Source organism: Cygnus atratus, chromosome 2 (genome assembly GCF_013377495.2).
Source record: "Cygnus atratus isolate AKBS03 ecotype Queensland, Australia chromosome 2, CAtr_DNAZoo_HiC_assembly, whole genome shotgun sequence".
Taxonomy (NCBI): domain Eukaryota; kingdom Metazoa; phylum Chordata; class Aves; order Anseriformes; family Anatidae; genus Cygnus; species Cygnus atratus.
This window is the reverse complement of record NC_066363.1, coordinates 140,007,846-140,032,832: the sequence shown is the minus strand read 5'-3', so window position 1 is coordinate 140,032,832 and position 24,987 is coordinate 140,007,846. Positions and strand designations below refer to the sequence as shown.

The following is a 24,987-nucleotide window of genomic DNA, read 5'->3' as shown; positions in this document are numbered from 1 at the left end:
ACAGCTGTATTTATATTTATATTCCCATATAAATGGGAGTCAATAGAGAAGCTCATGTGTCCTGAGGATGGACTTCACCTTGTTACAAGATCTGATGATTCCAGATCTTCAGATCATCCCTAGGCTCATCCATGGTTTCACAATCTACTGTCCAATTCCATCTAACTATCTCCTACACTTTTTATCTCCTGCTGAACTCCAGCACATTTGTTAGGACAAACTGGCAAGCCTGGCTACAGGTAACTCACTTGTTCAGTGGGCTTAATTTTAGTGATAACTCCTAATTATGTTTCTGGTCCTTTCTGGTCTTCCAACTCCAGTGAATCCTACTTACACGGGATAAACAGAATCAAAGTGTGCTTCCTGTATTTGCTTCTGTTCCTCAAGTGGTTCATCTGTCGTTTTTGTTATCAATGCACTCAAAATCTTTTCCACTTCATACAGTCCTGCCATCCAGACAGTGGTTTAATTTTTAAGGATGGTAACAGGGCAGGACTCCTGTTTTGTTTAAGAAGTGCTCAGGTCTCCGGTTGTTCTACCTAACTTGGGCTTCTCCAAGATGTTACTGTGCAAGATTAAGCTATGAAGTCAAACAACATGCATTTTAAAGAGTTGTCGCTTAACCTGGATTATAAACTACATTTCCATTTTTTGGTGGTGTTTTTTTTTTTTTGTCCTTGTGCCTCTTGTAAAAACAAATAAAAATACATAAAGGCAACCATCTTTGTTTATTTTACCCCAAAAGCCTGCTACATATTTCAACGAATCTGATGGTTTGAGAAAAAGAGTATGAAGTTGCCCCCTTAATAGTACTTTCTCTATGTAACATTTAAATATGACTTTCACAAAATTTGTCCTGGGACACAGCACCATTAAAAGAATTCATGCCGAAGGAAACATCTGGATTGACACATGGGCCATCTGGTGAGTGTTTACTCCTGTAAGCAGAAGTGCCTGAGGACCATGAGTTACAAAATTGCTCAAGAACAGGATATAAATCCATCTTTGTACAACTTGTCTTTATAAGTCGTTAAATCCACAGAAATCAAAGAAGGTAGCCTCCAAAATCAAGCATGATTTGAGGGAAGGTCCCATAACCTTTTCTTTATCTTTTGTTTTCATTGATTCTCAGAATACATTTTGAAAAATTCAAGTCCAATAATAAATGCATAAGCTTAGCTAATAATTTGTGTACAGGATTTTCTGCTGATTCGTGTTTACCTAAAAGGGAAACAAATCTGCAAGATGTAGATAGCACCATCTCCTTATCCCTCCATAGGCAAGTTAAACTGCTTAGAAAACATTAATTTTCCCTAAAATGTATTTCCTCGGCACCTCTACTCTTGTCATTTTGGGATACTAGGGAATAAAAAGCTGCAGGGAGATCCTAAGCATGCAGTCTGCTCCTGGGGAATGGAAAAAATGAACTCTCTTTTTCTCTTTGTCATTATCCTTCATTTCTCAAAGAGAGAGAAATAAAATAAATTAATAAATTAATAAAAATAAATAAATAATGTATCACGTCTTTCATATCACTTCACGAATTTTATAATCCTTTTGCTCTTTCCTTGTAAGGCCAATTTGAATTCACTTTTACAGAAAATACTTAACGCCAATTACCATTAATTACAACTTCAACTTCACCACATAAAACACTTTAACAGCAAGATATTCATATATAACATTTCAGGAAAACAAAGGAAAACAAAGAAAAAATAATTGAAAGGAAACTGTACAACGAATTTAGGTAATTTCACGAGACAGTTACCTGTATTGGAACTATTCTTAGGGTCAGGAACTTCTGTGAACATTTCTGATGTTTAATGTCTATGAATTTAAAGAACCTTGAAAGTTTTCATTTTACAGATGTTTCCTTGGTATAGCATTGGCATGGCATTTCTAAATTTGTGTGTCTGGAAACCAGTTTAGAAGTAGGAAAGATAATATTTCTAATACTGCCTCCTAAAAACCACCCAAGCTACTTTACAATTCTTGAAACTAAAAGTCAGCCTGTTTATCAGCAATGAATTGACGTTATCTTCTCTTAGATCCAGAAAACTGTCAGTGTTTTCAATTTTGTTTTCAGAAAATCATATTCAAAGTAAGTAACATGCAGATACTAATAATTAGCTACTTGCTTCAGATTAAACTGCAGAAGTACGCAAATCACCAGACTTGTTTTTCATCTGACGTTATCTGTCACTCTAGAGAGAAAAGAAACAGGGTGATGCATCCTGGTTTTGCAGAATTTAATGGATCTCAGATACTGTATGTAAGGAAACTAATATAAACTCTTTTAAAGATGTGACATAGTTTGAAGGCAAAAGATACACCAGATAATTTTTTCTGTTATAACAGAAGTTGAACTACATGACAAAATTGTGTTTGGCTGTATGACAGATGATTGTTTTTCTCAACATAAACTGATTCTGGAAGAAAAACAAATTCCAAACTTCTTTTCAGCTATGATACTTAAGGTTATTAGATGAAAATGTATATATTCAAGGCAAAGATTTAGGACAAGATGTTCTTCTGGGGGAAAAGAGAAGGTTCTGTTTATGCAGACTTTAATATAAGTTTATATAATTTTATTTTAAATTTCATGAGTACTACTAGTAAAATAAGTTTACTGCAACAATTTAACTATTTTACAGTTTGTATTGCAAAAATGAACACATTTTGGGTACATCATTACCCCGTTCAGAATTAGGGCTTGAATTTTCAGAACTGCTTTTTTTTTTTTTTTTTTTCCTTTTTATTCCTTGTTATTATTCACTGATTCCAGACTGTCAGTGAAATCACTGGTAAACTAATGACTTCAATCCGTAGGAGCAGGATAATATTCCTTCTTATTTATTACTAAAGAAATTATTCTATTGCCTAACACTAAACCAATATTAACTCCTGTAAGCAAGACTTTACTTCCAAATAAAAGTCAGAAATAACATAGGTTAGAATGGTTGCAGAGATAATTCCGTGTTTTAGTAACCTTTTCACTAAAAATGTTGCTGAAGGCATTAACGCTTTACAAACAAAATATATCCCTACACTGAGCCTCCAAGGTGCTGATTTAACTTTGATTAGATCAATTATTGAGCTTTGACAGAAAAACAGTGCTGTGTTAAATACCCACCCAAGTTCTTTACCTATACTACTTGCACTAGGGATGTTTGAAATCACAGTTATAGTTAGTATAACTAACTGTGAGAAATTACGAATTTAAGACACTTGAGAAAAAGAATGAAAAAATGCAATGCCTTGGGCAAAATCTGAGAGACTCAAAGCTTTTTTCTTGCATTATAGATGGTAAAAAATCATCAAACCCAAAATCTGTTGTTTGGACAAAGGTTGATAAACAGGCAAAATTACCACTGACTTCTCTGGGGCTGCTATTAAATAAAACCAACCCATTTAATACAAAGAAGCACTCACAGAGACTGGACAAAATAAAACATCCACACTAATAAAACCACTTCACACGCCTCATTATTACAGTCAAAACACTTTTAGTGAAGAATTACAAATTATAAGAGCAAACTCTGGTTGAATACTTGACCTAAGGCATGCCCAACCGAACCACCCGGAGCTGCTCGCAGGTGGCCATCCCATGAGCACCTCCTGCAGGATTCCTCGGTTTGAATTCTACGCATTTAAGCAGGCTCTATGCCAGCACTGCACTAGAACTCCAGGCTTATCAATTCCTACTGCATGCAACGTTCTCCTTGGTTTTTCAAGGTCAATAGCCTAGGAAACTGATCCAGCAAACATGTTTCTGGCTGAGCTGGAGCAATGGCTCTACCCTTGTCATCTTCTAAACGTGAATCACAGCCTTTTCATGCCTATTCTGCCTGGCACAGAATTAAGCAGGAAAAACGCCTGTCTGGTGTGATATATATTATTATAGATTATCACCCTCACTTCTTGGGGCTCCCTGACCATTACAGCAACTCAGTTAACTTCCTATATTCTGCATTTTTGAATGTCACTAAGGCACCCAGATATTTAGTACATATTTCCCAATTATTTTGTTGTTGTTGTTTTCTCTGAATCTTCTCATCTATCATCAGCATTAGTTTTAGCACACCCTAGAGAATGAACTCAAGACACAGATACATAATTTTATACATTAATTGTTATTCAGTTCAATAGCATCCTGGAACTTTATGGCTTAAATTGAGGAAAAAAACTGTAAACAGAAATAATTTAAGTTTACTACGAAAAGACAGCCACTCTGAAAAAAAAATAGACTAACAGTTTAACAATTCACAGATCTAGACAAAGCAGTTCTGAGAAGAAAATGTCTTCTGTTATAAAAAGGAAAAAAGGATTTTTTTATAAGATAAATTGTAGTGATTAGTCTGGTTAGAAATTGGTCAGGACAGTACCCAGATGATTTTTAAATGTGATTATTAGTGGAATGGCTACAATTACACTATTGAATATGGCTTTAATAGATTTTTTTCATACACATCTTGAAATATATTTACGTTAGATAAACACTTCCCCCGCCCCGCCCCGGGAAATATTTGCTTTTTGCAAAAGAGCATTTAACTTATTGCTGTAAGAGTAAAATCCAAGAATTTGTGCTACACTGAGCATTTTGGGTTTGATTTTTAAATCAGAAAAAGTAATTTTCTGCTATTGAACCCCCTTTATTTTTACAATCAATTCTAACAACTAATGAATATGCAGAACCAAATTAGACTGATGATTTTATTATTTTTTTACTTTCAGGCTTCATTTTTTCTCTTTGAGATTCATACTAACATTACAGGATATGTTAAGTTCATTTTATAATGCTTTCTAGATATACTATTAGCAACATAAGCTTACACAAAAACTAAGAAAATGGCTGACAATACAAAGCACCTGCAGACAGAACAAGCAAGTCAGTATCAGTCAATTTTTGTCAGCCTTCATCATGGTATCTGAATGCAATATTTGTGTTAACTATCGCATAACATTTCAGACTACCCTAAATCTCTGCTGGAAACACAGATATTCAGGATTCAAAAATAAATTAGAAAAGCATCAAAATGAAATCAAATTAAACAAGAGCTTGAATTAAATTAAGAAGAAACATGACAGCTATGAAACACTATGAAACAGAAATCATTTCTCAGAGTCTGGATATCATTAACTAAAGAAGAAAATACTCAAAATTACATCCACATCTATACTCAAAGTTGCTAAATTACTTTTAACCCATCAGCAAAATATAGGATTGCAATAAAAATACAAGTGAAATAAGAGATGTTTTTCACATTACCATGTGCAAGCAGTTCAAATCTAGTATTCTGAATTTATTTCACCTAGCTGCATTTTTAAGTCACATAATTAAACTTTAAATCCTGTATTTACAGGAACTAGGACTGCAACATCAGCAGCTTATTCCGTTAACTTTTTATATTAAAGACATAATAAAATTCTTGACTGAAAGTATAAATCCTATCAGCACTTTAAGCCATAGAGATTCTCTCTCCTGTTTAGCAGTAGAAGTCCTCACAGATCACAAATGAGCACGGCTGTTCAACAGGACCTGTGCTTTCAGACCAGATGGCTGGTTTAGCTGTCTAGGTTTCCGTCCAAAAATACAATTACCAACTAGTCCATTGGAAGAGCCATGGGACAGGCAATAACTAAACAGGCTTCTCACATGGAAAATCCTTTCTTAGCATAGCTGGTGTTTGGTTTTGGTTTACATCGTGAGGCAAAAAGCTTCTTGGTGTGGAGGTGAGGAAGGGAAAGACAAAGGGACCCAGTAAAACTGTGCACAGCTATTTCCATCATAAGTCTATCAAATTCTACTGTCTAGGCTTGTAGCTTTACGGTTATCTTACAGAAAGTAATTGCATAGAATAACTGTGTGGTATTATTAATATTAATTATTGCTTTCTTAATTATTTTTCAGCATAGCTCCATTCTAATTATTTTTCATCTTTTCAAGTTTTATCCAGATATCTAATATTTTAACAATTAAACTGGTACATTAAAAAGGAATCTATATGAAACAGCTTTCCATTTCTACGCTGTTTTCATGGAAGATGGATATCCAACCTTGCCTCCATTTTTATTCAATATTTTGAATATGTCAAATTTACATCCTTAACAAGAGAAGTTGTAAGAAACAACTCTAGTACCAAACAGACATATTCATAATTGTTCACAATACAGCCCCAAAACACTATTATATCAAATGCTTCTATCAACACAGGTCAAAGGATACCACGAGCAGCTGTACCACTGCCAAAACTACTTACTGCAGGTTTCGGAGCAAAAAAGGCAGCTCTTGGACAGCTGCACACGTTGTGACTAGACTGACAGCTAAAGAGACCTGCTTCAAACTCGACCTCTTACACCTCCCAGGCTGCAGCTCATATCTTTTGCACATTCTTGCACCCAGGTAGCCCATGAGGAGGTACTCAATTCATTGCTGAATCAAAATGGCTCAGCCTGAAGAACTGCAACTTTTCAGCATTTACATGCTTCAAGGGCAATCCATCTGCATCTATACTAGTCAAATGAACACATGCTTAAGTCTTCTTTTCCACTGGTTAATTTATCTTGGTCTTGCTAAAGGTTTAGAAGGCCACAAAGGAGCGTGCTACTCTGTCCAGTTCTACTAGTCTGCTACACTAGACACAGAGAGAATTATGCTCATACATTTATGATGTACAGTATCTGGCAAATCTAAATCTTGAATTTTGATTGTTGACTAGCAGGAACTGCGGCATTACATACAGCTGATGATGTAGAAAATTTCAGTCTTATCATCAATATGAATCATTAAAGCTGCAGTTGGAAATTTCTCTTCAGTGTTCTGTATTACTGTTCTATTTGGCTAAGTAATCTCTTCACCAGTTCTGCTAACATTTCCAATTTTATCTTGTTTTTTACCACTTTTATCCCAATTTTGCTGCTCTAGTATATTATAACCCTAATTAATATATCACTGATATTATATGAAAGGATTTCTCTATGCCTTTTTGGAGGCATATTATTATTATATGTAGGCATATTGTAGGCATATTATTTCCTCCTAATAAAACAAGTAAAATGAACCTCATGATACTTTGAGATTATATGTGTCATCTAGTTACCAGCCTCTGTTTTACAAGTGGTTCTAAATAAAACAACCATTTTTCACTATTCTGACTCCGATATAAAGAGCCTCCTTTAGTCTAGCGTGCAACAGTTTTAATCACTCAGACCCTTTTGGAGTGGCTAATAGGACCTCAGTTGATGGAGTTCTCTCTTGATCTACACTGAGTTCACATTGATTGCAAACATGTCTAGGAAGTATTTTCTCTCTTTTCGCCCACTCTCTTTTTGCCCACTCTCCCCAGTCAACCCACTGGCCAGCTGTGGCAGCAAGGAGAAAGGAGCAGTAGGACTCCTCCTACCCTTTTCCCTTCATCTGTCAGCCAGGGGAAGGATTTACCAACCACAACACCACCTATTGATCTGCTTGACAGGAGAGCTAATGGCAGCAGCACCATACAAGAAGAAAGGCAGAGAAGATTTAAGAGAGAATTTGGGAATCATCTTCAAAAACCATCTCAACCAAATGAGACCAGAGAGAATCTAGCACACTACTCACTCAGCTTCTCTCGGCTCTGGTCTCTGATCTTGGCCTTCTCTCTTCACAGTGCATCATCTTGTTTGAACATTTAACAACTGGAAACCTTAGTTTTCATCCAAAAGAATAAACTAGCCCTAGAAATATTCTTGATGAACACTATATATATCAGGCTAGTGTTGCAGAGTCAAAGTATGGCCAATGGCTATTTTTCTCTAGTGGAATGCTCTTGTACTCCTGTGCTTTCTTTTTGTGTAACCAGAACTCAGGTTTTCCCGCATGTCAGCTTTCAATGCTACCAGCATTGACATTCAGACTTCAGTATCTATTCCTGTACAATTCTACCAGTATTCAATATTCAGAAATAGCTAGTTGTTCTAATACCAAGAATACTTTTGCTTAATCCTTTACGCTCCCACTATTTTTCCTTTCATGTCTCCTCAGTTGTAAATATATTTCTATGAAAATCAAATACGCTGTTTGCTTTCCTTATGCCTGTGCTGAAACCATACTAACGCAACTTCTACATGTAAGGAGAGAACTCTTACACAATGTATGTATGACCTGCCAAACTCATGCATTAGAAATACTATGGAAGACAAAATACTCAGTTTTCAAAAAATGATGAGGCATGTATATGAATAGTAAAAATGCAATCTGCAATTATATTAGTCATACATAGCCATTAAAAGGAAAGGCAGTTTCTTATTTTATGTCAAAATAAACTTTTACCACAGGCTTCTTAATGCATGATTATGTATCACATCAGTGTAAAAAAGCTATCAGTACTGAATTCCAGAGGTAGAACAAAATCAAAGAGGTATATTAGAGGATAACTATTTTAATATTGTCCCACTTCTGCTGTTAAATCTTTTGCTTTCTCAGCAAAGAAGGGTGCTTTTTCTTAAAGTAATTATGAGGAACACTCAGTTACTGTTTATTTCCATTTAAAGAAAGACTTAGAACAGAAATATAAAAGAAAATTCTATTTGCTAGCTGTCCTGAATGTCATTTAATGCTTAGATAATGACATTTTTCTCAGGCATGACACACTTGACTGCCTGCTGTGCCAGTTGACGGTCTTAAAAAAAATCTAAGTCACTGTATAGTATATTGAACATGAAATTTCACTCAGCTTTTTACATATGTTTCACCTGATGATTCCAGAATAATTTTTGTAGAAACCAGATAGATAAATTGTACTTACTCATTTTCTGTCTCTAGATGATATAAGCACTTAATTAAAGAAATTGAAGCAGTGTTAGCAAAAAAATGAAGACAGATCTCTCATATGGCAAATGAGAGATATAGTTCTAATTTGGCTTAAAAACTAGAATTTTTAAGAATGCATTTTCAATTAACATTGGAATTAGATGATCTTTAGGGTTCCTTCTAATCCAAACCATTCTATGATTAAAGTGAATATTCAGTGTCTAGTTCCATGAGTTCAGAGATAGAATAAATAACTCATTTTCAAATACTGAAACTACACTTTGATAGAAGAGTAAATTAACTGTTTATTTCTGGAGACAATTTGTTTGATATTTGCAATAAATATATGACCATTTTCATAAAAGAATTCCATTAAATTTTTTCCTCTTTAATACATTCCAATAATACCGAATATTAAAATTTTAATTTAAAAGATAAAGATGTATTGTGAGGACCAATAATATGGTGTGAGTGAAATGGAAAAACAAGGGTAGGAAATGCTTCATTAGGTAATTATATTCTATTCAGCTCCCTCACATGAGAGCACATTTATTCTCTACACTCTATACCAGTTCTACTTCTGACTCAAATTTCAGGCAAGCATTGAGGGAGCAGGAAAATTAGCAGAATAAATCTGGTTATACATACAATACATAAATTCATTTTTTATGGTACATACAATCATAACACAAGAAGGCCTGCTCACAGTATAACGCTCACCTGTAAAAGCTAACACCTTTCAAAGTAGACAATATAGACACATGAAAATAATTTTGCCATAAACGTCATCACATAGCAAGCATCTAGACATGTCAGTATTCCAAGTCCCTCCTACATGTTAATAAAAATTCTTATGTGTTCTGTAGTAAAAAGTATACAGGGAAAATATGCAAATAACCATGTAGCACATCTATAAAGTTAAAATATTTTAAGCCATTTTCACAGGTTTTTTGTTTGTTCTGTCTATTTCCATTAATAGCTTTCTCCATTTTGCCAAGGGCTTTGAAAAAGTTCTCCCTTTATTTTCCCAAAAATTAAACACATTTTTTCAAAAGGAATTACATCAAGTATATTAGTCTACACCATGTGCAAAACTAATACTACTTAATAAATTTAACTTTTTTTGGCCTTCAAACATTAAATAGCTCAGCTTACAATAACTGCTAATCTTGTAAGCAAAGGAACTACATCCTGGAAATAAAAGTCTTAAACAGACTTCTCTTCCTCAAACAGCTTTTATAGGTCAGAAGTCTTGTGTTTCTCACTTACAATCTGACCTCAATTAATGAAGTCTTTTAGAGGACACTAAATTATTTTTGTATAATAGGACTTTAAATTGGAAATATCTTGATTATTTTAATTAACACACTGTATATGACATGACCCTGTTCCAGATAGCAGGAAATTTTGGATAATATATTTGGGGCTATACTACCACATAACAATTCACATTTTTGGCAAATCTGGCCATATCTGATGTAGAAGCCTGTGCTGATGTATACAGCACCTTTCCAAGAGCTAAACTGCCACTATTAAACTAAGTAACACTATGGCCTTCAGTTTTCAGTAGACCAAGACAGACCAGTGTTCAACTATATGAAAGCCATGGACAGATTTCAGTAACTCTCATTGCATGTGTCACTCAGTGAACCTCTTTTTACCTTCTTTTTGAGCTTTTAAATCATGGCACTGCTATTCATTCCAATGGATAATTACACTGCCACTTTTAATTAACTTACCCTTCCTAAATTTTAGTAATCAAAACCAGTCTGTATTAAGGGTTTTGCTGCACTTTTCCAATAATTTTATTACAGATATGCAAGAAACTTTTACTGAAGAAACAACCTGCCACTCATCAATTGTTTTCTAAAAGCGATATTGGATATTTCACTTTAACATATTTTGTTGCTTTTCAAAACAAAACTCCCTTGCCTTTGAATGATAATCTTGTTCCAGCCTGGAATCTGATCCCGCTACCTGTTTGTACTTGCTCATTTTCATTTGGCGATTCCTCTCTTCTACATCCATTGAACCTGTTAAGTTGAAAAAACAAACAAAAAAGAAAATAAATACAGTAGTCCTCAATTCCAAGCTTAAAGTTACACTCATAGCATTTTTAACAGAAAGAGATGAAGTCCGATTTAAATTATGGTGTATACGATTTTAGTTTCTGAGTAACAATTTTGCAGAAAAACAAAAGTTGTAAGAGGAGGAAAATTGTAGATGAGTAAGTATTTCAGCAGTCTTAATAAGCGCTGAATTATCTGCACAATTTAAATGAACCCAATGTTGTGGAAGAAATGAATGCAAATGGAATATAATGCTTCCACAGAACAGAGTTTTAATACAAAAAAATATTCACGAGAAACCAAGTCTTTCATTAAAAAAAAAAAAAAAAAGCAAAGCTGACCTGTTTATTTCAGGTGGGGATCCTGGTTCTGCATTTATTTTGGCTTGATACCAGCATTTTTGTACCAAATTACTAATCAAGTAATGACCACAGGTTGGCAAAGCCTCCATTTATCATTTAAGCATACATTTATTTTGCTAAAAGTATTTTCAAGATGTATAAAGATATGATAAAGAGCCACCCAGTGGTATCACTGTATCACACTCTAATGACATGCAACTTCAAGAATGATTTCAGGATTAACTCTTCTTAGACCAAATACATGATTAGTCTCAGTCAAGATGGCTGCTTACTATACAACACAGGCATCATCTGTTTTCTGCCAACTGGTACTGTAACAGCACAATTTACTATGTAAAATAATAAGGAATTAAGTGTCAAAGCTGAAGGGAAAGTGTGAGAAATAGAAAAAAGAGAAGAAGAGAACAGCACAGAATTTAAAAAAAGATTTTCAAACAAAATATAGTTATCTACTATACACATGGAGGCTTGCTTCTCTTCCACTTTAACATGGTATAAATCAAAAATAATTCATTATCCACTGAATGCTAAAAAGCATTCATTTTGACTGGCATTTATCTTAAACTTCCTGTCTTTTTAACACAAAGGTTGTCTAGGATTAGTTCATCAGAATCCATCCAGAAGTTATAAAAGGAAACTTGTATATTATAAACATTGAACAATCTGGACCTGTATTTATGGAGCTGTGATTGGAATATTAGATTCCAGTGTATTGTATAAATCTGACTTAAATTCTAAACCTTAGACTATGTCACAATCTAATAGTGAAGCGGGGCTTTTCACAGGGCCTTTGCAGGGCCTCAGAGCTTTGTATTTTCCTTCTGTACAACAGTAATGACAGTAGCATATACTACTAGAAAAGCCTGCCAGTTACATCCTGCAGTACACCATGGAAAATCTGGAAGGAATGGGGTGAAAGGAACAAGGAATTTGAGAACACTAAACTGTACTGTTATCTATAAATCCTCTGGCTTCTGATTTTCTTATTCCAACTCTCCATCTTTACTCCCTACAATCAAAGTGAATGAAGAGACTTCAGAGAAACCTTCAAGACAGACGTGAATCAATAAAAATGAATGAAAAAGAATAAATGATGTTTTATAGGGAGAGACATAATGAAAAAGACAGTTGCTGGTGAAAATTCCTAAAAGAAAGTATAGCTAGTTTTTCCTATTGCATTTTATCTCAACCATTAAAAGTGCCTCAGCAATACCTGCCAATTTATCTTTAAGCTGCAGTGGTTTTTCTAAGGATCTGGTTTTAAATGCACTATAAAGACATTCTCTCTTTAAAACAGAAACTCTAAAGTGGAAAGCGATACTTTTCTCTTTTTTCAATGACAGAAATAACACATTAGTATTTTTGGAGTAAAATACCCTTAACTTTTGCTTAAAGAAATAAATTGTCTTTTGCTGAAGTCAGACCTACAAATCCACCTGTCATTCTTCAGTAACATTATGAAGGAGATAATTTTCACCACACGTTTTTCTTAAGAAGTTTTCTTATGAAATCATCATATATAGTCTTTGTCCACAGACATCCTGCCAAACTTCAGTAGATGACAAGATGTGAAGAAATAACACCTCTTGATCACACATTAAAAATTCCACAATTACTTGTGGAAACATTCTTTCTTATCTGTGATCTATGGCAAATTGAAAGGTAGGCTTCCACAAATCCAATTGCAGGTGTTCTGTAAAATCAAGCACTCTGAAATACAGTTGAAAACGGAGCCCTCCATAGCACAACAGGCAAAGTTGGTGGCTCATTTTCATCTCAAGAGAAAAACATAGCACAGCTTAGAAAAAAAAATTCACTCAATTCCCATAAAAATTTGTTACAAAAAAATCTAACTCAGCATATATTTTTGAAACTGCCCTTAATGAACAGATGAATTCAGTTACACACAAAAAGAGGGAATCCTGAGGGCAGTGGGAAGTTCATAATGCAGAAGCTCAGCTTTAGTTCTGCTGTGCATGGAGCTGACGTGCAGAAAGACTGCGCAGGGTTACTGCCTGCTGCAGGCTTATCTCCATATAACTAATGCCAGATGGAGCCGTGATCTGGATGGGAGCAGAAAAGGTTGAGAGTGTCATGGCCACGTCCCGTTCACGTGGTCTGAGTGCACTAAGTCACATTTGCACTAAGTGGTGCAAATGCAGGGCTATTAACCATCCCTGGTACTGCTGGCAAATCTATTCTTAGCTAAAACTTAGGCGGTGGTATTTAGCAGGAGCAGGAAGTGCTTCCAACAGAGTCCAGTAACTCGGTGTATTAGGAAGCTTCAGTTCCTAACATGACTTGGTTAACCAAGCCTCATCAGTCCTACACCAAGGATTTCTCTGTAGTCAGGAGCTGTACAGGAAGTATGTGTAGACAAGCCAGAACTAAGTTGTTACTAACTATTTGTTATCAATATTAGTGAAAATGTAGGAGCATCAGCTTTTACACTGGTAGCACAAGGTGACTGAGCCCTTGAGTTATTCAGGTCATTAGCTAGAGCTCAGTACAACAAACATTCAGCGCTATACAGAGATTGATACTAGAAAGATTAAAGCTAGCTAAAGTATACTTTCATGTATTTACATCATGTCTCAAAGGTATGCAACCAAGTTTTGGCCAGGCAGATGTGAGTTCATCAGTACACTTTTTCTGCCTTAACTTCCTTCCAAAATTTTGTTTTTAGACAAGAGCTGTGCCTCCAACAAAACAATGAGACATGCAAACTTCAGCCACAAGAATACCAAAAAATAAAGACAGACTGATGGAAGAACAAAGCCTGATGGTGCTCACCTAACATAGCTGGGATCATTAGACTGTAGGAAACACCTCAGAGTTTTGCTTATTTTAAACAACTCTCTAATGTAAACAGGGACCTGAAAGTCAGCTCCATGAGGTTGTCATCAGCACGGGGAAATTCCTGGCTAACAAAAAGCTAGCTGCCAATTCAATACCGGCCATTCTCCCTATTTTTAGAGTACAGTATGCTGCAGGAAAACAGCAATGTTACAGTGCAAACAGTCTCAAAATGCCAGAGGTTGCCAAGTGTGCCAGAGTACTGCCAAGAGTAAGGCCAACTGTGGCAGCAAACCTGTCCTTGGAGCTGCAAGTGCTCATCACAAGCACTAGAATCACTGCCCCAACTTTGAATGCAACCCATTATTTTAATGTTTGATCTTGAAATTTGATAAGGTTCAGCTACTTAAGCATTAAAATTTTCATCATAATTGATTTTTTTTTTGGGGGTGGGGTGACAAAAATTGTAAGGGGCTGTAACTAGTGATACGGTTAATACCTAACTTTTCCTGACCTCAATATAGTCACATTTTTACAAGGAAATAAGCAATTACTTAGCTCAGCCAGGACTTAAAGGCTGATCTTGGATGTTCAAGACAAATACTTACTCTTCTGTAGGCTAAGATTCTTCAGTTGATGGCCCATGGTCCACAACTAGAGGCAAAAGGGCCTACAAAAATGGCCTTAACACCCAGCTTAACCTAAGACAAACCTGTCTATGAAAAAAAAAGTGAAAATAAAAAGAGCTGGGAGTTATGTTCGTTCATTTCATTGCCTTCTCCACTGGGAATTATTAAACTCTTCTAGCTGTTATAGATGCAGGTGATAGTGATAAATTTGGAGAAGGAGTTGTAAAGTACTGTGCAATGGGAATGCTGGGACACAGAGTAGAAGGGAAATACGGGGTACAGAAATGGAGTGGAGTTCCTCTTAAAGTATTAGGACAGATTTACTTTTGGATAGGCATGGACAAAAGACATATAAAATCTGGGAAGAACAATGGGTCAGGCAAAGGGAAGAAAACTAATGACTACAGAAACACTGAGATGTTGGAGGTCAGAAACATGTAACAGAGAGGGAAAAAGCAGTGTGCATGTTCCATGCCTGGATTTGGGAGGAGAAAACAGGTCTTAAGGTGTATGAGAGCTTTCTTTAGCTGGTCTCTTTCCTCTAATTTGTCCCTCTAAATTGACTCCCTTAAGAAAGGGAAGGAACTGCATTTGGGAAAGCCCTTTCTCAGTTTTCGTTTCCTAGCATCCATTCTGAAATCACAAAAATACATCAATATTGTGATCCAACTCCATGGTACACATTTGTTTAAACATAGCAAATCAAAGAACTTAAGGGCAAAAAAATACAAAAATGTTTTGAATAAGTCACCCTACCTGTATCCCCATTCTCTGGATCTGCTTTCTTTTCTTCTACAAACAAATGAAAGCAATATGTAAAACAAAAAGAGAGGGAGAGAGAAAATGCAGAAATAATAATAAAAGTAATAATAATAAAGCATGCATTAAAAAGGAAAAATGAATAAAACCCATCAAATTAATTTAAATTGATGAGTTTAGTCAACCAACCATGTATAGTGCTCTACATCCAGAGGCATATACACTGCATGCTACTGCATACATTTGTGCACCCTTATCATAGACTTACTCGAGGAAACCCATGGGTACTTTATGCACTTCCAGAATCATTAACAAACTCAATACAAAAGACAGCAAGGCAGGTTTCAGACATAGTTACTTTACAATTTCCTCGAATATGATGAAACAAAAAATAAAAGTAAAAAAGTCTTTGTAGTGTATGTTTTATGCAGCACGCACACAGTATGTAGTTTAATGATTCAAGCATAAAAATTGAATGTGTCAGAATGGTTTCCAGTAATCGCTTTAAATCTTCCTTGGTTTAATCAATTCTCATAGCTTCAACAGGTTAAAAGGTTTACTAATGATATTACTGTAGCTTGTCTTACAGCTTAAAAAATATGAACCACAAAAGACATTAACATCAATACTCAGAACTCAGCTTGTGCACATAAATCCAAATAACTGATGCCAACAAATATTCTGAATATATATCAAAGGTTATATATGGCTCAGGGCATTCCTCTGCCACAGAGAAATGAAAATACATTGGATCCCTATCAAATAGTTTGGCAGCACATAAATACTGCACTCTGAAATCCAAGTTTGGCAATTAATGTGAATTTTTTTAAAGTCAAATGAAATTTACTTTAATTAGAAACACATTAACTTTTAAGCAGACTGTTTCTTTTTCATACTTTAGGCCCAAATTATATTAATTTCAATTAATACAATCCCATGAATATGGAGCAATCCCCCCCCAGTCACAAACCCAAAATAGCATGTATTATTAGAATTAGTTATTTTTCCAGAATTACTGGTTATTGAAGGTTGCTCACAAAATTACTATCTAGTTTGCAATACACAGGATATCACCAGTTGAAGAGGGAAACAGGTGTGTTATATTTTGAAGAAATATCAGTTTGTAGATGGGTATCAAAATAGAGGACTAAGTCATTCTTAAAAAGAAATCATACCAGGGCTAAGTAGAAGTGTAAGAAAGAAAAACAGGCTCCTGCAGAGAACATAAATAATGCACTACACTTTAATGGGATCTGGCATTTACGTGCCATTCTGTGTGGGATCAAGGTGGTTCTCCTGCTGGCAACTCCTAGTGGAACTTTTAGGCAAGTTAATGGGAAAAAGATATGGCATGTCATAAGCCTACATTTTTGGAAATCAGTGGATATCAACTGGGTTCTTGAAACCTCACCCATTCCCTGTCTTTTCCTGTCCCATTTTTTGCACAGTTTATAAACAAGACACTTTGCATTCCTCTGCTTTGTCCTTCGGTAGTCTGGCCAATATTGTCTATGCAGGTTGTGGATATTGCTTTGAGAACAGCAGAGTTGTGTTCGCTTTTTAAGCTTTTTAATTTTTTTTTAAGTTGCTGTCACCAATACAAGAGCTGTAAATACAACACTGTCTTCCACTACCTTACTGTTTTCTAAAGCAGAAAGCTATTTGCTAGCAATACTAGTCAACATAATGGAAAATAGATGAAAGCAAAGTAACAACTGTTAAACTAACCTTCAGTTTGAACACAAACGGGATGATAAAACTTCTAAGTTATTTCATAATTACGGTGAAAAGAAATCTTTACTTTGCCTGAAAACTCATCCTAATAAAGAAATCTAATATTATATGGCATAATTCCTTGTTAAAAACGCCCAGAAGTCCATTCTTCTATATGTCTGGGCCACAGGACTTTTCAACCATGAATTTTTAAACGAAGACAGTCAAAATATGGGAAACTTGAAACCTGCCTAAGATTCACTTGTTCTTGCTTTCCATTTAAAGTATATAAAAATACATTTCCAAATTGACTTTCAGAAAAGAATACTATACTATCAGCAAGCATGATATTCTATTAGATTTTTGTATTTCAAAATTGTAATTGAAATGTGGTGACGTTTATTGCAAATCTCAACAATAAATATATCCGTTAGATTTTTATAGGAAAGGTCAGCAAGAGTGGGTCCTACTCTCCAAACTGAGGTTTCATTTGTATTGTAAAGAGCTGTCTGAAGGAGTACTAGAAAGAACAGAAGATCAAATTGAGGAAGAGTTCACTTGGGCAGAAGCAGCAAAACTGAACAGCATCAGTAATGTCCATTGAGCAAACAGAACAATGCCAACTTCTCAGCAAAAAAAATCTTCATAGCAACTTTAGGCTTAATCATTCCCTCTTAATAAAATTCAAAGCAGGTTCAGAATGTTGATGCTACAGTAATCAATGATTTTGGTTCCCCCAGTTATTAGGTGCTGATATTTTAAAAATAATAAAAAATAACCTTAATTATTAACTTTGAAAATGCTGAAAACCAGTAAATCACTATAAGATGATTTAAAAATGTCTCAAAGTGAATAATATAAAATGACACAGACAACAGTCAATCCTAAAAATCTTTGTGTATTTCTATTTATATGGCTTCTTCAATATCATCACATTACTCAATGGTTTTCTTCATCACATGAATTAAACTTGATTTACAAAGTTAAATACATACGCTCTATCGTGTGTTGTAATTATATCAATTTAAGAGCTAATGTTGCAGAATTAAACAATTTGGAAAAAAAAAATCAGTCCTTTCACAAAGGAGACATTTCTGTACATTACAGAAAATAACTATACCAGTTTTCAGCTTAATCAGAATATGGAGATACTGAAGTACAGAAATAAAATACAGAGATGAAACAGAGGGATAGAGATACTGCAGTTGATAATTAGTATTAGAATTATCACTGACATTTTTTATGTTGTAGACACAACATTATGTTCCCCTGACCCTGTAAGGGTCTGTTCTTTCTAAACAGGTATCTAGTAATCTAATGTATTTGGGAGTTAAAGTGAACAGAAGAGCACGCTAGTCAAGAGACTCATACAAGAGTGGACTTAACAAGAACTAGAACTGATCCAAAATGGATTTGACCAGCTATATGACCTTGTAAATACATTAACTAAGTGAGCCCTATGGGTCTGATGGGCACCTGGAGGTTCTACAGCCAGAGCACGACAGCAGGCTTTGCCAACCTCACCCCAGGATGCCCCATGAAGCAGGGACTCCAATTCCCTTGAAGCAAAACATGACCATCTCTGTACCTGTCTGATAACAGTTCCACAGAAGAAGCAGAAGGGCAGACTCTTCTCTAACCATGGACACAGAGATGGCAGCACTGAACAATTGCTCTAAAAGTCAGGACTGTGCTGCCTTCCTTGGGAAGATGAGGGGGAACCTGATTCTGTAGCCATAAGGCTACCAGGAGGTGCTGAGTTTCAGAGGCCCTCCCAGGGCCTCTTCCTCCTCTCACACCTGACTGCCCAAAACTCAAGGTTAGAGCCTGGTTCTCCCTTGAAATGTCTTTCCTGCAATGATTTTTAGCTGTACAAGGATCACTGCAATAGACTGATTCAAAATAATACTTTAACCTGGGATCCAGAACAGAGAGATTTGCATTAGCTCAGGCTGGGGTCTAAAATAAACCTAGACTTCCTTGCTTTGAATGAAAGTAATTGCAGCCTCCAAAATTGGAGGATGTGCCTTTTATTAGAGCATACTGAAGCATAACTCCTTGTTTGTCTTTGAGTTTAGGCATCAGATAGGACAATGACAACAGTAATATTAAAAATGTTTTATGTTTCTACTTCTTGTATTTGCTGACACAAGATAAAATCAGCAACAAGACTATAGCAATTACATTTATAGAGTTGTTAAAGTAGCTTCGTTAGTGCTTTGATAAAAATGAGTCTGACTTCTCAAAGCTGTGGGAATTAATAAATAACATTTTATTTAGAAAAATCAAATTTATAAGCAGGACCCTAACTTTACATAAGTACTTTTCAAAATCCTAGCATGACTTCTTTCTTACTTGATAGAAAATATTTCTCTTGGAAAGTTCTTTATGAGACTACAGGAACATCAGTTTTATACTGAGACAAATCTCTGAAACACTATTCTTATCAAAACAGGCAAAGGAAAACAGATTGTCTCCTAAAAGGAAAATCGAAAAGTTATTTACTTTGAACATCAGAATTTGCCAGTTAAAGGTCTTTCAGTCAAAGGATTACATTCCTTCTATTTCCAGAGCCATTCAATTCCAATTCTACCTTTAAGAAATTAGCCCTAAACTTTGTCATTCTGGCTGTCTACAGTGTGAAAAATACAACTACCTAATGGATGCCTGATGTAAATGGCTCCTGAACTTCACTTCAGGGCTGTATGTCCAAGGTGTGGCAAATATACAAAAGCTATTGTTGCGATAAACAGGGCCTTTCCAAGAAGGCCGAGATCCACATCACAGTCTGAATGAAAAGAATAGGGCTGACAGCTCCAGAAATGTGAAAGAAGAAAAAAAATATATAAAAAGCTTGGGTTTTAAAGTGTTTTTATATTACTGTTTGAATGAGATTGAGATGTCAATTACTGTCCTTAAAAGGGAATGTTAGATTGAAGACCATTCCAGTTAGCCAGATTCCTAGTGGGGGAACATGCCTTTGCATTCCTGTTTTCTATTTGAGCATTGCTTCATGGTTTTGTTCTTTTTTAAAAATTCTTGGCTTCAAACCTGATATTACTAAACAAAGACTGAAACCCATGGGATATTTCTCACCAATTAAAAAAATTTTTTATCACAATGCTTAAACCATGTTAACAATGTTACTTCACATTATTTGCAGAATACATGGCACTGCTTAGTAAAAGTGTTGAATAAGATGCTGTGGTGATCTAGGCTAGAAAGTTAAAGAAGCTCTAGAATCGTGGGCTCATAAATTGACAGGGTCATCTCAGGTCTTCATCACTGGGGATAGGTCAGTGCAGTTCATAAAGGACAAAGGTCTTGTGAAGCAAGCTCGGAAGTTCTATTTTGCATGTTCGTTAGAACAATAATTAGTGTTACGACTTTTTTTTTTCTTTTTAATAGTACGTTTGCCCACAGATCCTTTTCCAAAGTGATTTTTGCAAGGTACTCTGTGATGTTTGTTCTTGCTGCCTCATACAAAGCACATACGTTTTGGTGGCCTTTGAAGAACGCCGAGATCCCACATGGGAAAAAGGTGTTACTAAAAAAGTAGCAAGACTAACCTTAGCTAAAGCACCACATTTCAATTCCCCCAAGAACTGTGACAAAACCTTCCTATGTGAATGATATATGCAATAGGATTTTGAAAATGCAAAAGAAAAATATCTGAGGGGCCAGTGGGCTCCTAAATTCTGTCCTCGTGAAATCTATTCAGATCAGCCTATGATTCAACGCTGCATTGTCTTCATGAAAGCCCTAGCTCAGTCTTATTGTTAAGTTCTCCAGCCTCCTATTTTTCAAGCATGTAAGCTTCTCACAGTTCCCAACACTGACTATACTCAACAGTATAACCGCTGAATATTTCGCATTCTGACACAGCCATTTCAATACATAGGCACAAACACTTGATGATAACTACGCCTCAGATTCCAGAAAAGCAAACAGCTATTAATAGAGATTCTTCAGCCATCCTAAGAATGCAAGAAATTTTCATCAGTGTCCCAATAGCCAGAAATATGGTCAAAGATTTAAGCAGAGGACACAAAAACAAGGGTGGTGTATGTACCTTCATGCAAGACTCAGTAGAACTGCAAATTCAGCTAGCAAATTTTTACCAATAAAAAATATATATTTAATGGTATTCTGCCTTTTGCACAATTACACTCTCATTTTTAATTATATAGTCTGATATTTTGTCTATTTTTCCCTTGCCAGATTGAGGACCAGCCTTTATTTACCTGGTTCAATACAGATGGCTATTTTGGAGTTTGGGGGTTTTGAGGTCTACGGTTTCTGGTTTTAATTCTGATCAAAATTAAAATTAAGGACAAGGAACCTCCCAGCCATCCAACTTGATACATCTATTAGTATGCTAAATACCTTTAAACTGAATTTGTTCTCTGTTGACCAAATAGAGAGTTGGACTCTTTAAATGTCTCAGTCACAGTCTAAGGAATGAGATTTTAAACAAACCCATCAAATTAAATATCACAGAAGCCTTCAGTGATTCACAAGTCATCTAACCACATTTGTGCTAGTATGTTACAAAATCCTTCAGGAATTCCTTTTCAACATGACAAAGACAGAAACAAAACAAAATACTATCCTGGTCTTTAAGGGGAAGTGTGTCACTGAACAGTGAGTACAATAACCACAAAAATAGAGGGGTGTCACGTCTCATTTATAATGGGTAAGTATATCAGAGTAGACTCACTCTTGGGAGGCTTGAAAAACCTGTTATGATACTGTAGATAAAAACAAATACAAATAAGGCTCCTTCTCTTCCACTGCAGTTGCTCTCTTAAATTCTCTCAATCATTTTTTTTTTCATTTGCTTCCTCCAACAGTTTATTTTCCAGGCTCTCCTACTGTTTGGCCCTCCACTGTCCTGGGCTGACAGCTCTGATTTGGTCACGCATCTTTAACAGTTTTTAATTTTTATAAGCTCTACCCCCAGCAAACAGGTTACTATTAAAAACAAAACAAAACAAAAAACTTCCATAAAAATATTAAAACATGAAAAACATATTTCAAAATTCTTATCTATTTGAACTTATTCTCAAAGAAAGTTAGCAAAAACTTTAATCAATCTTCCTATGCTCCTATTTTGAGAGAGAATTCTGCTCCAAAAGTTGTCAAAAAGAACCAGAAACTCTATTTCCTTGCCTTTCATGGCCCTTCAGAAATAGAAGGTAGTCCAACTTCTAACTTCCATGTGCTACCACAAAAAAGCAGCAGTGACTGGGCATCACTACTCCATCCTTTCTCATCCTGAACTAAACCTAGATTTAATTATCATTATTTATGCTACCTGTACACTTATTGACCTTAAACTGTCATGGACTGGCCTTTCCGTAGTTTTGGTAGTCAGTTTTGGGCTACAGTTACTTGAGTCATCTCACACCTAGATCCATTTCACAAGACTGAAGAATGTTTTCTGTATCTCATATGCTTGAAGACCACAGTAAGTATAACTGCAATTAGTTGATGCAACAGTAACTGTTTAATCTGAACCACTGGTGAAAATAAAGTTTCCCAGTTTGTGGTTGAGGTTCTGTGGCAGGCAGGGTTTTACTTCCATTGCCCACACTGAATATAGGCAGGATGACCAGGATGTCTTCCTAACAGTTTTCACAATACATACAATACATCCTATGAAATCTTTTAAATTATTTGCAAAGTACAATTTTAGAAACAAATTGTGAAAACTGTACATTGTGAAGCTCTTCATTCACCAAAGGAAAATAGAGTTTAATCATTAATGATGCTACCAACCTGTACTGCTGTCAGATAATGACATTTGTATTGAAATGTTTTTGTTAGCTTTGTAAGCTTGCCTTTGTGCCTGAAATATACAGCATAAGCTTTGCATGAACTAACATGGGACATTTCCACTAAAAAATCCCAGATTTTTTTCAGTGAAGAAAATCTTGTCAACTTGCAAGCTAAGATGTTAATGTCCATTGAGAGGAAATGGTAGCACCTTTCTTTCAATACAACAGTCACATATTCAGATATATAGCTTTTTCAATATATCTTGGTCTAATAACACCTAGAATCAATAGCTAATCCTTTGATTCACCTAAATGTTTGCTAGCATGGTACTGTGAAAAGCATTTCCTGAAGAAAACCTGTAAATGGATAATCCTAGTTCCACACTTCTAAAAGCAGATTCTAAAGCAATGGGGAAACATCTCCTTCTGGGGGTATGGCTTTGAAAAGGCACCCTTGCTTTTAGCTGAGCACACAGCTGCACAAAGTGCCTCAGATTGAAACATGTAAGCTATAATGTCATTGAGGTAAAGCATGGAAGTTGATCACATAACCACTCTCAAATGTGTATCTGAAAATATGTTCCTAGACAAAAGAAAAAGACAAAGCAAACTGCTTTCAGTTTAAGGGCAGTAACTTTTGCAACTTCACTTCTGGCCATGCTTCTGCATTTCTCTGCTAGACAATTAACTTTATCAGTGCCTAATACATTTGGTTAACACTGGTTAAAGCAAATTTGGTTAAAGCAAAACGGTGCTTTGCAGAAGCTTATTTCTACTGGAGTGTCCAAAAAAAGTTAACAATTCACAGGTTTTGTCTTCTCACATATGTTCAAGAAAAGTATATCATAAAAATATGTACTTTTCCGAGAGATTAAGTATCCTGTTAAGGTCTGACTTCTTCCTATTCCAAGAATCAACTAGGATTCATAACTCAGAGGAGGGTTCTTTAATGAAAGGGTCCACATGTTTCCTTTTCCTTTTTTATGAAAAAATAAGAAACTGCTCACCCAAACCGCTAATTTATTTTTTTGTAATGAAACAGATTCAGAACCACTGCACAGAAACTAGAAATTGATCTTAAGCACAACATAAGAAAAATAAAAATTAAAAAAAAATCAGTGCTTCTACAGCATAATTTATTAATTTCCAACAGTGGTGATTTATGGAAGATGGAAATCAGATCATGTAACTTTGACTACCAGTTGCTATAGTCGTGGCTTGGGTTGGAAGGGACCTGAAAGATCATCTAGTTCCAACCCCCTACCATAGGCAGGGATGCCACCCACTAGATCAGGATTATCAACTTTTCCCTCTCCCTGTAATGTAAGTGATTTCTATCGTGGGATTTGTAAAGTATGAAATCCACAGCAAGTAACTTTTGGAAGTCTCCATAGATAATCTCTGACTCTAAGGGATTTTGACAAGAGTAGTACCAAAGGCAAAACTGAGTTCTGAAGGAGCCAGCCACAGGAGAGGAAACAAAATGTTTGACTAAATCCTACCTAAGTCTACTGGACCAGTACATAAAAATTGCTTCACAGTTTAGAAGCTAAATGGTATTCAAGTGACTTCTCTAATTCATTGGGATAACAGCATAAGCAAAGGGAAAAAAACAGAGCTTTGACACAATAAATTGTAAGACTTTTATAGGTGAATTTGATTAGCTTAAATATGGGGAATTTCCTCGTTGTTCTGACATACTATGACTGAACAAGCAGGGCAAGCATGAACAGCTATTGCATTTTCAGAGGTAGCTAGAATTTAGTTCTGTGCCAGTAATACAAACTACATGGAAAATTCAATAAAATGGCAGATTAAAATTTGATATGAAACTTTAAAAAAACAAGTAACGTGCAATATGAAAGAAAAGCCATGACCAGTACAGCTAAATTAGATCTTCTTTAATGTTTTCACTTCTCTCTCTGTTATCAAACCCTTCTGTTTTACAGTTTTTGCCATGAGAGAACAGCTTTTTAACAACTCAACTTCTAATCAAAACAGATTTTGTTCAACAAAGCTAAGTTTGAAATTTCAGTGTATGGTATGTAACTTACTGAGATTGTTCAGTTCTTAAATTATATCCTCCCC

At 35.4% G+C, this 24,987-nt stretch overlaps 1 protein-coding gene across 38 annotated transcripts in view; it reads right to left on the bottom strand.

The window, feature by feature from the left end:
* RIMS2 (regulating synaptic membrane exocytosis 2) overlaps positions 1–24,987 on the bottom strand; it is a 459,423-nt gene that overhangs the window by 80,466 nt on the left and 353,970 nt on the right. For 15 of the 38 annotated variants that reach the window (XM_050709066.1, XM_050709068.1, XM_035546271.2 and 12 more), the window contains one exon: positions 10,724–10,824. The exons of 22 other annotated variants lie outside the window; for them this stretch is intronic. In XM_050709066.1, coding sequence (XP_050565023.1) covers positions 10,724–10,824 — 101 coding nt within the window. Of the gene's footprint in view, positions 1–10,723; positions 10,825–15,403; positions 15,440–24,987 lie in introns of all 38 variants that reach the window. One more of the 38 variants, XM_050709065.1, reaches the window with a different exon arrangement.